We start from the raw sequence: 14,577 nt of genomic DNA, 5'->3' as shown, positions 1-14,577 counted from the left end.
GCAACATCTTCGAACCTCTCCCGACTCCACTGATGACTATCTCCTAACGCCTCGTCCCTCTCCTTGACGTATTTCCGGTTCCCTACATTAGTCAATATTCGATTCTAAAACATAATATAAATCTAACGATTTAATTAAATATAACCGTACGGGGTTTTTTTTAATATCCTACAAAATTCTCATAATTAATAATACCAGTTGGTGTGTATTATTTTTAGGTTGGACCAAAGCAACTGGAGACCATGATTTTTGCAGCCCTCCAAAAAAAAAAAAAAAGGAGTCAAGTCCATGATTCCAATTAGTGCAGCGTCATTAAGCAGTTGGGTGTTCTAGACTTTGAAAAGTCAAATTCAACGTTGTAAAGCTTAATTTTAGAGGTGGCCAGGAATCTGTGATGAAAATATAGGTAGATCTAACGAGTAATATGCTCTAATGAAAATGATCTCAGGTGTTTTTGACAACTTGTATTAATATACTCTCGTAAAAAATAAAAAATAAAAAGCCATGTATTTATATATGTATGTAAATTACATCCATGGTAGAGCAAGATTGATAATTACCATGTCTCTCTGTTTTATCTTTTTTTTTTTAAGATTCTGGGTTTAGAAAGAGAATTTCTGTTATGGCCATCAGTGACATGTTGCATGTGTGAATTGAGCGCTTCGAGGAGTATAAAAATCAAATTGGTAAGCAGTCGATTGTGAGAATTAAAAAAATTGTTCTGTCAACTTTTATATGTTGACATTTGGTTTTTCAAAAAGACATGATAATAATGTATGGTAGAAATTTTACATGACGAGTAGTGTTTTGTCTGAATGAAAAAAATAAAAAATAATAATAATAATAACAATGAAAGGTATGAATAACGTCCACGACGGGAACGGGGCACGTTAAATAGGAGCAGAAAGAAAGATATCCCAATTATTACACCAAACCATAAAATGTTGAATCTTATATGTTCGGCTCTTTATAAATCAACCCACCCTAAATATTGGTACGAAGAGATTAAAAAATCTTAAAAACCACAACCCAACTTATGTTCAGCCCTAGCTACAATTTTTTTAGGCAATATGTGAAGCAATAAAGCATAGAGAAATCGTAGTAAATAGTAAATTTATAAAACAAAATTAAGTAAATAGTATATTTTAAAATTATTTGGAGTAAATACCATTTTACAATTTTTTATGTAAAATTTGTTTATTTATATATGTGTTTGTCTATAGTCCCGTCAGCATAATATGTAAAAGTAAAAACGTAACAAGACATTTATTTAACGTAACATCGATATTAAAAATGTGAGACACCAAGATATTTAATTATCTTCAACTATTATTACATCTTTCTAGCATCCGTATAATAACTAAATTAAAGTGTAGCAATATATGGTACGAGATAGTTAAATTTCTTGGTGTTGTGTCTTTCTAGTATTCGTGTAATGTTAAATAACTGCCATGTTATGTTAAATAAATGTTATTTTTAATTTTTACTTCTACATGTTATGTTGATGAAACCATAGACAAGGCTATTATATATTCCTTTTTATTTTTATCCTATTCTAAGATATGTGAAAAAAATATTTCCCTATATAATAGTTAACACGTGTTATTAGGGCACTTAGCATAAAGACAATCTCACTATACGCTTTGTTCTAGGCCCTATAATGTTCTGCCATTTCACTAATTCGCGCGTTTTGTTACGGCGCTTTGCACGCATTCTACAAGCTCATTAAATAAAACATCATTGTTTTCTTAGTCACTTATTTTGAGCTATTTTGCGTTACTTAAAGGCAATTCTGTTATTTAATTATGACACGTTATCAGTTATTATCGGGGTTAGGGCGTTGTCGGGATTTATTCTTTGAGAGGAGGAAACGGGCCGGCTTATGTTCGCCGATGATATTTTCATTTTCTGTCGGGCTAATCCCATTGAGTTTGAGGCTTTAGTGGAATGTCTGTATGAATTGTGGTTGGGCTTAGGTCAGAAAGTGAGTGTGCAGAAATCAGGATTGGTTTTCTCTGAAAATTGTTCCGAGGCAAATTATGGGTGCCTTAGTACAAGTCTTGGGGTATTGACTGTGTTAGGGAAATGTATTAAATATTATTGGCAATCCTCTATTTCTTAAGTAAGAACATGACAAGGGACTTTAGTGTGTTATGGGTAGAATGGAAGGGTGGATGGCCAAGCGTCCTTTAATCGAGTGTGCAAGGGTGGATGGTCTATCTCTATTTCGACTGTGGTTGTAAGTATTGCGACCTTTTTGGATGGGTAGCCCGTAGCTATGTATAAGTCGGTCCCTTACGATTAATAAGGAGTCGACTATGCCGTATATGATGGAATTAGTGGGGCTATTGGGTCTGCTCTTTGCTGCATTTAGGCTGTCCAATTCCAAACCCAACAATGTATTTACAATCTATTGGAGAACCTAATCCACTCCTAAATTTCATGCGTTTCAAAATACAGTAAAACCACGGCTCTAACTATAGTTTTACTCACAATTCTAACACTAAAAAGACATTTAGTTGATAGATTCAGAATCATAATTCAGAACTATTCTTGATTTACGTATGTTTTTTGTGAGAAAAAATACTGTAGCGAGCCACGAATCATGATTCGAACTATGTCACGAATTCTTGAACCAAACGGACCCTAAGTAAATAACAGTTTAAATTTTATTTTATGTTTAGACTTCATACTTTTAAACTCCAAATACTAATTTGAATCAGAGTAAAATTCATACAAATTTAAAAATTTTAATGCAAACTCAAAAAATTTAAAACCACACGATTCAAATTAAAAGAGTAACGGAGTCTAACCCATTTGTTTCCTTAATTTAAATTATAAATTAAATTTTTACTACAATATTATTTCTTATAAAAATTTAAATTTAATTTTTTTATTATAATATTCAGGTAAATTTATTTTTTAACTTTAGTAAAGTTTGTTTTCCGGCGTTTGAGCGGGATGCTCTCCAAGTGCGAACGGTACATGTGAATCAGCGACAGTTATGATATTTCCCGCGTCATAAATTGGATCAGAAACCAGAGGGACCTACCTGGTTCAGTGAAGAGCGTGAGATCACATATTCCTCAATAATATTATTGTATCTATATAATCCAAATAATAATTTATCATCTTTCTACGTCTACTTGTTAGACTAATCAAATCAAAATCAACAAATTTTAGAACACAAAAATTGCCTCGCTGTTATTTTCCCTCAGAAAAAAAAAAAAAACAAAAAAAAACAAAAAGAGAAAAACAAATCAACGTTCATAAAATTACGACATCTGCAAATTGCACCTATTGCTTTTGGTTTTCCAACAAACCAGCCGTTCCATCTCCCAGGTTCTCTCTCTCCATTAAATTCATTCCAAAATTTTTTTAAAAAAGAGACACCATTTCTTCTCTGCTTCAAAACGCCACCGTTTCGCGTTCATCGTCTTCTTCTTCTCCGCTTTTGAAACGCCGTCGTTTCGTCCTCGTCATTTTCTTCTTCTTCTTCTTCACTTTTCTCTCTCAAAAACACACAGAAGAGAGAGGAGGGAGAAAGTAATGGAGACAGAGCCTCTGCTTCCATATCTAAGCCCTAGAAGAAAACCACCGCCATTACCACCACAGCTCTTCCCTCTCCCAGAACACGACGAAATCACCCTCCCGTTGACGCCATCGGAGCTCAAGGACCGCCTCATCTTCGGCCCTTCCTCTTCTCCCCAAGAGTCCTCCCCAATCGTCGACGCCCTAACTCTTTCTCTCTCCTCAAAGCCCTCCTCCTCCTCTTCTCCCTCCGACCGCCCCTCCACTCCCCGCGATTCCGCCCAATCATGGCTTCTCGACCCCAACTACCCTCTCTTCTCCAAAACCAACCTCCACCGCTCCAAAACCGCCCCCGCCATGGCCGTCCTCAACGAAATCCACAACCGCCACGCCGAGCCCAGGCCCCAATTCGTGTCACCATCCATCGTCAGGCAAAGTTTCGTTCTTCTATTGGTTTATTTGTCGTTTGGAGTCTTGATTTACTCGTTCAATAGGGATGATTTCGTCGCCAACGAGACTCACCCTGTCGTTGACGCTCTATACTTTTGTATTGTTACGATGTGCACAATTGGCTACGGTGATATTACTCCGAATAGTACCACCACGAAGGTTTTTTCGATTCTGTTTGTGTTGGTCGGCTTCGGGTTTGTTGATATTCTGCTTAGTGGGATGGTTAGTTATGTGTTGGATTTGCAGGAGAGTTATTTGCTTAGGGGCGTTAAGAAAGATCATGTGGGAGAGAAGAAAGAGCACAAGAATTCTTATATAATTGATTGGAAGAAGGGGAGGATGAGGATTAGGATGAAGGTGGGATTGGCATTGGGGGTGGTGGTGCTTTGCATTGGTTTGGGAGTTGGGGTTATGCATTTTGTCGAGAGGCTTGGGTGGTTGGACTCGTTTTATTTGTCGGTTATGTCGGTTACGACTGTTGGGTACGGTGATCGGGCGTTTAAGTCGATGCCCGGCAGGATTTTTGCCTCCATTTGGCTGCTCGTGTCGACGCTGGCGGTCGCTCGGGCTTTTCTGTACTTGGCCGAGGCGAGGGTGGACAAACGGCATAGGAAGATGGCGAAGTGGATTCTTGGTCAGGACATGACTGTGGCTGAGTTTCTGGCTGCTGATATTGATAATAATGGTTTTGTGAGGTCTGTGCAGGTTTTCTTCTCTTTTGGTTTTGTCACATTTTGAGTTTGGTCATTTTGGTTGTTGTTTGTTTCTCATAAGTTTGATTGCTTGGTTGGTCGTGATTTGATTTGATTTGATTTGATATATATATACATATATATTGAAAAGTATTTTGCATATTTGCTTCCTTTTGTGGTTTAAATTTGAGACGTTTGTGAACAGCATGTGAAGTGTGAAAGTGGAATGTATATTGTATAGGCAATCTTTTTTTCTTCATAGGGAAAATATTCTTCATAAGTCATGTCAGGACGAACAATGAAGTGTGACAGATTTATCGAACTCTTACAGAACATTATGTTTTGGGTTGGAGACATGAATGGTTGGAATTAGCAATTAAATAGTGGAAACAGCTGTTTTATGTTTTTTGCGAACGTAGATAACAGCTAGTTAATTTCATGTTAAAACATTGATAGCCGGATTTCAATCCCAATGTGTCAATTATAAAAATTTTCTTCTCAAAACTATATGTTTGTTCCGAGGGAGAAATAATGCTTCGAATGTGTTTATTACTGATTTATTATTATTATTATTATTATTCCGGACACTGTCAAATAGTTGATGGCTGTTGTTGCATTAGAAGTTCTTGACCTCATTTGCTTTTTCTTTCCTTAGAATCCGTTCGTATTATACTTTTTAGGCTAATTACTATTGTTTTCTTACTATGCAGCAAATCGGAATATGTCATATACAAACTGAAGGAGATGGGAAAGATATCAGAGAAAGATATTATGCTGATCTGCAATAAGTTTGACATGCTAGATACCGGAAACTGTGGAAAGATAACTCTTGCAGATCTAATGGAGACTAATCAAAGTGAAAGTCGAGATTCTGGCATTGTCAGTTCAGCCTAACACTGCAAGCCTGAAAAAAGCGTCATGGTTTTATAAGTTGCTTAAATGAAAAAAAAAAAAAAAAAAAAAATCAATTTACCAATGAAGGTTGGCGGAATCCACACCTGAAATTTATTGCAAATTGTGATTGTTTCTGGAATGGTAAGGCAGCTTTACGGAATGAGAGAATTTTATTATCAAGATTTTGATGATTTTGTACAAAGTTTTGTCGATATAGGGCTCGGATTCATCCTTCTGCAGAGAATTGTTGATAAATCCCCAATATGTTAGTTTGATAGTATTTGCATATTTCTGTCTACGAGTACGTGTGGCTTCTAATGTAAATGACTGTAAATGTTTATAAATTATGGTGAAGCCACTGACTAGATCACGTCTATTCAGGGTTTATTTTATTTTTTATTTTTTGTCTCTTCATCTGCAGGTCCATGCTTTAATCTTCACGTGGACCATATGAATTACTAGAGATCTGCTCATCTTTCATCTTTGTTATTTGCCCCTTTCTTCTTTTTTTCTTTTTTTTTTTAAATATAAGTAAATAAATTCTTCTCTAGTCATTTGGGTGGATAGCGAAATGGCACGTGGTTATTCTCCAGCCAATGAAATACTTTAAATCTTATCATTAAAGGAATCCTATTATCTGCATCCTTTGTACCTTCACTAGATTGTCTCAAACATAAGTTACAAGAATCAGCATTAAACAAAAAATCAATGATAGAAACAAGATCATCACAAAACAGCAGGCGCTGCTATGACTATGAATATGCTTGTACATTGCCAATTAGATGACATGATGATTTATGTGGTGAATATGTCTTCATCTGTTAGAGCAAAAGGCAACTACTTAGGCAGTCCATGGAATATAGATCTGCTGTCTCGTTTGGCTGTCTCTCTACTAAAAATTCGACACCGACACCTGAATAAAATTTTACGCTTTTATCACTCCTAAGAACGCTGTCTACCAAACACTACTTTTCTTAACACTAACAGAAAATTTTGAAAATCCAATTAACACTTGCCTATTGATTGAGGGGTGAAAGTGGCAACCATGGGAAGTACCAATGTTGTTGGCAATGCGAGAGAAGTTAAATAGCAGCAATAATAGGGAGAGAAATCTGATAAATTGGCAGCCTAATTGGCCAGATCCAGCAAGTGATGACAAAATTTCTGTCTTCAGTTCGCTCCCATCTTTCTCTAGTTTTTACACTAAGAAATACTGAAGGCCTGATATTGATTACCTGGTCCAATAGTCACTCAACTCTCAATATTCTATGTGACTAATTCAGAAATATATGTCTATGGAGTCACCTAATAATAGTTTTAGAATTAAATAATTATAACTATAAATATAAAAAAAAAATAATGTTACTAATAATTAATTAAGTGAAATTGAATATTACAGAAAATTGAGGATTTGAGGAAGAAAAGTACAAGATTTGAAGTAAAATAATTTGAATGGGACAATTAGGGGTAACATGAGAAAAATTTTAAACTATAGAGGCCACAATTAAATTTTAGAAAAAAAAAAAAGTACTGGGTGGCAATTAAGAGACAATATATGAATATCCTAAAATATGCAGGCTATTTTTTTTTTTTTTTTAAATTTAAATATGTAGGCCCAGCCCCCCACGGGAGCTCATCCATCCGTCATGTGATAAAACCATGCCTCATGTGATAAAACCATGCCCATACTATGGCATACCTTATTGTACAACGGTACAAGTGACCTATTCCATGACTCAAACTTGGGAGATGATTACAACTTAGATATGATGTTAATTAATAAGAATTTTGACCAACTCCTAAAACAATGGATTCAATTATTTAACTTGTGTTCATTAGTACATACTAAGCCATAACATGATCTTCTAGTTTGGTCGTCTCATCTAGTTCTTAGGGCCTATTTAGAGGTATAAGTTTGGACCGCTCGGTTTTATCCGAAAGGAATTCCAAGAAAGCTAGCAAGACCTTAAATAAGAGAGGTCGGTACACCTTAGTCCTAAGTCAAAAAAGTTTAAGATCGAGCCGGGCCGGGCCTGGGTCAACAATGGTGGGTCTCGGGCCGGCCCATTTAGCCTGGGCCATCTATTTGATATGAATTCTTAAAGGCTATTTTTAGTTTTTTTAAGTCTAAAAATTGCGTCTAAAAATATTTAAATAACGCGTCAGGAGAGATTTGACTCTCTAATAGTAACAAAATATGACTCCTCAAAAAAGTTAGAGCTTGGGTAAGACTTTACAAACTTCTTTGTAATAATTTAATTGCATAGTAGAAAGCTTTAAAATCAGTTTTATCTATAGATCTTTTAAAAACATGATTCAAACACTTACCGGAAAAATAGTTACATGTTTTACTTCTCTTTTTCTTGTGCCTAATGGACCCTACGTTCTCTAAAGTTTTTAGAAAAAAGAAAAAAAAAAATGCTGTGTAAAAGTGGCAACCCTCGGTTAGGGGGAAAGTTCTAAAAATTAACAACTATGATCAACTCAAAAACCAGCAACCTTAACAAGTACTCATCAGGCTGATTTCAAACTGTATTTTTTTGGTAGAAAAAAAAAAAAGGAATGATTCACAAACTTGGCTATCTAGAATTCTAGCAAACGAGGTGAGGCTACTTTTACTACAGAGAAATTGGCATAAGCATCTGTTGATGCTGTCTTAAGATGTTTTTGAACTAGTTGCATGTCGTACATTGAGCATACACTGAGATCACATGTCTCCGGTAAAATTGAAACTTTTGTTGGCACTTTTACAATTAGGTTGCAATAGTTTCACTTTCATATTTGAGACACATCATGTCCCAACAGCCATTCGAAAATTATACTTGCTTAGCATACAAGCATTTTGGTAGAGCTATGTTTGCTGCTAATTGACAATGCAAAGGTTGTGACTTCTGTTAATAAGACTTATTTATTTTTAGCATGAAGGAGAACCATGTTCATTTTTTTCCGTTCCACATTTGTTCTATAAATTTCAATTAGCATATAGTAGGATTTAGGAACCATTCTGGTCTTTATAGAAAATAAGGAAGGTAAGAATAACAAATCGGTCAATTTGTACTGTTAGAACCAGTTATGTGTTTTTACCGTGTTTTCTTATAATATTGATTAAGGATTACCAAAGCAAAACACAAAAGCAGAGTAAATACCACACAACGATTAAACGTGGTTCAGTCAAACCGACCTACATCTACGGGGTCACGCCCAGACATCAAGCAATCCACTAATAGGTACAAAGTTACAGACACCAATCGGACTTAACCAACCCAAGACTCCCTCTTGACTATCAACGCCGCTGTGTCTAACACCCTAAGTGGCTAGCTTGGCGAGCACCACTCGTCTTCAAACGCCTTCTCCCGAAAGCTCACAAAATCTTCTCTCAAAGAACAAAATCGATGAACGCTATATCTCTTCAACTTGTGCACTCCGTACTTTATCAGAATTGCAGTCCATGAGTAGATTCCTCGTGCAGCAACATTTTATAAACTGATCTTAATTCAAAACCAGAATCTGTCTCAGAATCTGTAGTTACAGATAAGACAGTTATCAGTTTAAAATTCAAAGCACGTAATCTACTTCGCATATTCCAGTTTCAGTTTTCTTGACCCAGATTCTCAGCACTCCAATCTCGTTCTAGATGATATCTTGATCTTCAAAACAAATTCATCATGAAATACGGTTTTGAATAAACCTCTTATTCAAACTAAAACAAAATCTATAACAGATATTTGTCTCAATTTCAAATCCTGGTTTAAATCAAAATAGCAACACAATCTTGATCTTCTTCACGAAATCCTCAGAGCCATATCTTAATTCAAAACGGTGAGGCTGATTTCTTCTATTTGAACGAACCCAACGAATTCGAGAAACTAACTCCAGATTTTATCAAAACGCACAACATTACTTAAGTAACCAAACGACTCAAACAAATGTTGTACGACATTTCTTGACACTTTCAAAATAAGCAATCCAAACATGAAGCCCAACTAAGCCAACCAAAGCCTAAAACATACAAAGAGAGTCAAAACGACTCACACGACTCAACAATCTCTCCCTTTGGCTTAGTTTGGCAAAGTTACACAACTATACCCAAGAGTACTCAAAGCAAAGAAAGTGTTCAAGAAAATTACTAACTAATTAACCACGAAGAAACACATTATTCTCCCCCTAAGTTTGGCAAACAAAAAGCCAAAGTCCAAAATAAAACTGAAATTATTGGAATCGAAAATTACAAACTGAAGAATAGATCAAACCGGAGGATCAACAGCCGAGGAAAAGGGCATAGACGATGAGGAAAGAAGTTGTGCCATTTGACTCCGCATATCAGATTTTCTAACCCAAATTTTTCTTGTTTTTCTATCATTAGGTGGATAAAACTGCATTCCTCTATTCAAGGCATTTTGATACTTATAACACCAAGGCCTTATGTGGCAGTAATGACAGATAGGAACAAAATGCTTCTGCTTGCGTTTTGTAGCTACAGAATTTGTGACAGATTTCATACCTGACCGTACCTTAGTATTCTGCTCATGGCTGACATCTGACTTGTTTGTGGCCTTTACGAATGCCGATTTTGTACCAGAACTCTCACCAATGTAACCAAGACCAGTGTGATCGCTACTTGTTCTTTGTTGAGATAAGAGATGGTCCAATTTAGTCGTTCTAGAGTTCAGCAACTTTAGGTTTCTTTGAGTTCGCTCTAACTCCAGTCTTATTTTTGCAAGATCCCTTTTATTCTTTGCAGCCTCATACTCATATTTGGTCATTATGGCCTGGAGTTCTTCCTTTTCCTTGTTAAGGCTTTTAACCTGCTCTTCTAAGGAAATATTGACCTTGCAAACCACTGTCCACTTAGAATACATTTTTTCATATGCTTTCTGGACCTCTTCAGTATCAATGTCTTCCTCCTCACTGTCTGTATCAGTATCAGATCAGATTCTGCAGAAACATCCTTCATGCTTATTTCTATACCTACAGATTCTGGTACAGATGCATCCTTGCTGGTGGTTCTTTCGTCTGAAAGGACTGTAGTCACGTTGAATGCAACAAAATTACTGCTGTGCTCTTCATCCTCATCTTGACTTGCATTGGAACTTTCATCATCACTCCATGTGGACTTCATGGCCTTATTCTTCTTTTTCTTCAAGGTGTTTGCACACTCCGCTTGTATATGACCATATCCATCACACTCTCTGCATTGAATTCCTCTTCCCTTCTTATCTGAGTCAGTTTGTTTTGAACCCTGAGAATTAAATCTCTGCTTCCCAGTCTTAGAGAATTCTTTGAAATTTCCCCTCTTTTTCATCTTCTTCAAAATCTTCTTGAAGTTTTTTGTGAGACGTGCCAGAGATTCTTCTAGTTCTCCTTCATCTTCAGATTCCTCTTGATTGCTCTGTGATTCTACTCCAGATCGAAAAGCCATTTCTTTCTCCTTCTTGTCCTTCTCAAATTTCAATTCGAAAGTACGAAGAGAACCCATGAGTTCATCAAGTTTCATTGAGTCAACATCCTTAGCCTCTTCTATAGCAGCAACCTTGTATGCAAACCTCTCAGGTAGTGATCTGAGAGTCTTTCTTACCAGTTTTGCATCCGAATAATTCTCTCTAAGAGCAAAAGATTCATTAGCAATGTCACACAATTTTGAATTAAAATTGGCAATGCACTCATCCTTATGCATTTTTAATTCTTCAAACCTGGTGGTAAGGATTTGAAGTTTAGAGACCTTCATAGCAGCTGTGCCTTCATGAGCAATTTGAAGTATCTCCCACACCTCTTTGGCCGATTCACATGTAGAAATCAGTTTGAACTGATTCACATCTACAGCATTAAAAACAACATTGAGTGCTTTCGAGTTGTAATTCGCTAGGCGATCTTCATCTGTTGACCACGTCTCTTCTAGTTTCAAAGTGACATTGCCGCTGTTGTCTGTTGTTGTCGGATGCGTCCATCCTATCAATATCGACCTCCAAGCTCATTTATCAATAGCTTTAATGAAAGCTCTCATTCTGGCCTTCCAATACGAATAATTGGATTCATCCAAGAGTGGTGGCTTTGACACGGAACCACCTTCACGGAACAAATACATTGCTTCAGACGAGCATCAATCGGTTATGCCAAGATCTCACAAACACAGTAGTTTGTGACCCGCTCTGATACTAATTGTTAAAACCGGTTATGTGCTTTTACCGTGTTTTCTTATAATATTGATTAAGGATTACCAAAGCAAAACGCAAAAGCAGAGTAAATACCACACAACGATTAAACGTGGTTCAGTCAAACCAACCTACATCCACGGGGCCACGCCCAGACATCAATCAATCCACTAATAGGTACAAAGTTACAGACACCAATCAGACTTAACCAACCCAAGACTCCCTCTTGACTATCAACGCCGCTGTGTCTAACACCCTAAGTGGCTAGCTTGGCGAGCACCACTCGTCTTCAAACGCCTTCTCCCGAAAGCTCACAAAATCTTCTCTCAAAAAACAAAATCGATGAACGTTATATCTCTTCAACTTGTGCACTCCGTACTTTATCAGAATTGCAGTCCATGAGTAGATTCCTCGTGCAGCAACCTTTTATAAACTGATCTTAATTCAAAATCAGAATCTGTCTCAGAATCTGTAGTTACAGATAAGACAGTCATCAGTTTAAAATTCAAAGCACGTAATCTGCTTCGCATATTCCAGTTTCAGTTTCCTTGACCCAGATTCTCAGCACTCCAATCTCTTTTTAGATGATATCTTGATCTTCAAAACAAATTCATCATGAAATACGGTTTTGAATAAACCTCTTATTCAAACTAAAACAAAATCTATAACAGATATTTGTTTCAATTTCAAATCCTGGTTTAAATCAAAATAGCAACACAATCTTAATCTTCTCCACGAAATCTTCATAGCCATATCTTAATTCAAAATGGTGAGGCTAATTTCTTCTATTTGAACGAACCCAACGAATTTGAGAAACTAACTCCAGATTTTGTCAAAACGCACAGCATTACTTAAGTAACCAAACGACTCAAACAAATGCTGTACGACATTTCTTGACACTTTCAAAATAAGCAATCCAAACATGAAGCCCAACTAAGCCAACCAAAGCCCAAAACATACAAAGAGAGTCAAAACGACTCACACGACTCAACATGTACATCTCAAGTACTCCCTATAGCTACCATTAGTGGTAGTGACATAGCAGCAAGCGATGATTGCTCTGTGGCTCTCTCTCCCATACCTCATAAGTTATGTTCTTTGTGTCCGATCTAATTTGTCCTATAAATAATGTGGTTGTGTGTTTGAAAAACATAGAATTCTATGAATTGTTGATGAGAGCATGGACTGATCTCCTTTCCGTTTTAGTAGTAGTCTCAATAGATTTCGAAAGTGGTCTTGGATGAGTTATATTATTTTGTGTCCGATTTAATTTGTCTTATAAATAGTGTGGTTGTTTGTTTGACATACATAGAATTCTATGAATTGTTGACAAGAGTATGGACTGGTCTCCTTTCCGTTCTAGCAGTAGTCTCAATAGATTTTGTAAGTGGTGCTAGATGAGGCGTGAGGACACTATTAATCTCATTTTTTAGTTGGAACAGAAGTCCTTATTAGCAGGTTCTTCTCTCCCTATCAGTTCATTCGCACACAAAAAAGGTTGATACAACCAAAACAAGGGATATGCAATCAAACCCGCTAGGTGCATTCACTGAACTTTGACCACATGTGAAAAGTATCCCTTAATTTTTTTTTTTTTTTTTGCTGGAAAAAGTATCCCTTAAATTGTGTTAGTTTGTTTGGGGATTTGTTTTCCTTCGGCCTTTGTTTCAACTTTCAAAAAACTTGAGCAGTACGATCAAAGCAATCCCTTTTGCAATCTATTGCAACTTTAGGGAACTTTGAATGAAAAGTAATTTGAAAGACCACATGCTACTTTTAGTACTTGCCTTCTAGAAATGTTGCTTTAAAAAATTATCATCATATTAGTTTCCTTAAAACATATCTGCAAAATCCCACATTGAGAGTGGAAACAATTCCCAAAAAAAAAAAAAAACACACCTAGTGCATACCAAGTCATCTCTCTCTCTCTCTAATAATAATTTTGACAATTGGAGAAACATGACAAAACTTTGAATTCTTCTAGCAAGTAGACAGTCTTTCAGTGATCTTGACTGGGGAAACAAAGACTATGTTTGGTTACATCTAGTGAGGTTACACAAAAGGAGAAGAAAATTTCAAAAGAAGATAATAAAGTATGAATATCTTATGTAATTCAGATAGAGCTTAGTCAAACTCAACTTATTGGAACTTATATTATGACAGCTGATGATTCCATCAATAAAAGGATAAAACTAACAAGTTGGTTAGTAATGGTCTTTTCTCCTCTCTTTCCTTTTGTTGTTTCTGAAATGGTGGGGAAACTTGTATTAGAAAATTCAAATTAAAGAAAGAACTCGTGATCAAGAAAAGTTAAGGGATAGTTCACTTGTTAGAACAAGTCAAGTGAATTTTTGACTCTTGAAGAATCTAACCAAGAAGGGCAAGTTTCACACTAGAAGAGGTTTAAGAGGACAAGCCATAGCTATTTAGAATATTACCAAGTTGCATGTTAGATTTGCAACTAAAATATGAAATTATAGTTTTGGAGACCAATGAGGCTCCAGAGAAAGAATAAGTGGGGGTGGATAGAGAATATGTTGACTTTCGCTTTCAAGTCAATAGTTGAAAATGAGAGGGAAAAAAAAAATTAGTCCAAGCAGATGGATATAAAGGTTTTGGTGATGGGGATTGATGATGATTATTTTTTAGCTTTTGATTATGTAGGAATTCTATGAAACTGAGTTGAAAAGGGAAAATACAAAAAGATATACATATATATAAAAAAAAAAGTAACACTGCCTTGTTAGACTGGTTCCAAGTTATAATAGTGAAATGATGTTAGTGGGAGAGAGAGCAAACTTGTTTGAACAAATGAATAAAGTTAATGCTTCCTAGAAAATGAAAAAGGAAAAAAAATGCTT

The 14,577-nt window shown here is 36.1% G+C and overlaps 1 protein-coding gene across 1 annotated transcript; it reads left to right on the top strand.

The window, feature by feature from the left end:
* The first annotated feature begins 3,224 nt into the window (after positions 1-3,224).
* Positions 3,225-5,964, top strand: LOC21393922 (two-pore potassium channel 3). The gene is made up of 2 exons (XM_010102676.2): positions 3,225-4,676; positions 5,384-5,964. Exons 1-2 carry the CDS (start codon positions 3,550-3,552, stop codon positions 5,565-5,567), a joined length of 1,311 nt encoding a protein of 436 aa, XP_010100978.1. The 5' UTR covers positions 3,225-3,549; the 3' UTR covers positions 5,568-5,964.
* Positions 5,965-14,577: the final 8,613 nt, after the last annotated feature.

The sequence above is a fragment of the Morus notabilis genome, unplaced genomic scaffold (genome assembly GCF_000414095.1).
Source record: "Morus notabilis unplaced genomic scaffold, ASM41409v2 Scaffold1445, whole genome shotgun sequence".
Classification (NCBI taxonomy): domain Eukaryota; kingdom Viridiplantae; phylum Streptophyta; class Magnoliopsida; order Rosales; family Moraceae; genus Morus; species Morus notabilis.
This window is presented reverse-complemented; position numbering and strand designations above follow the sequence as displayed.

Bases quoted from the DNA above. Each gene is read 5' to 3' on its own strand.
- LOC21393922 (XM_010102676.2), top strand. From the start codon at position 3,550: ATGGAGACAGAGCCTCTGCTTCCATATCTAAGCCCTAGAAGAAAACCA. The intron at 4,677-5,383 runs GTCTGTGCAGGT...CTTACTATGCAG, and splicing joins GATAATAATGGTTTTGTGAG to CAAATCGGAATATGTCATAT.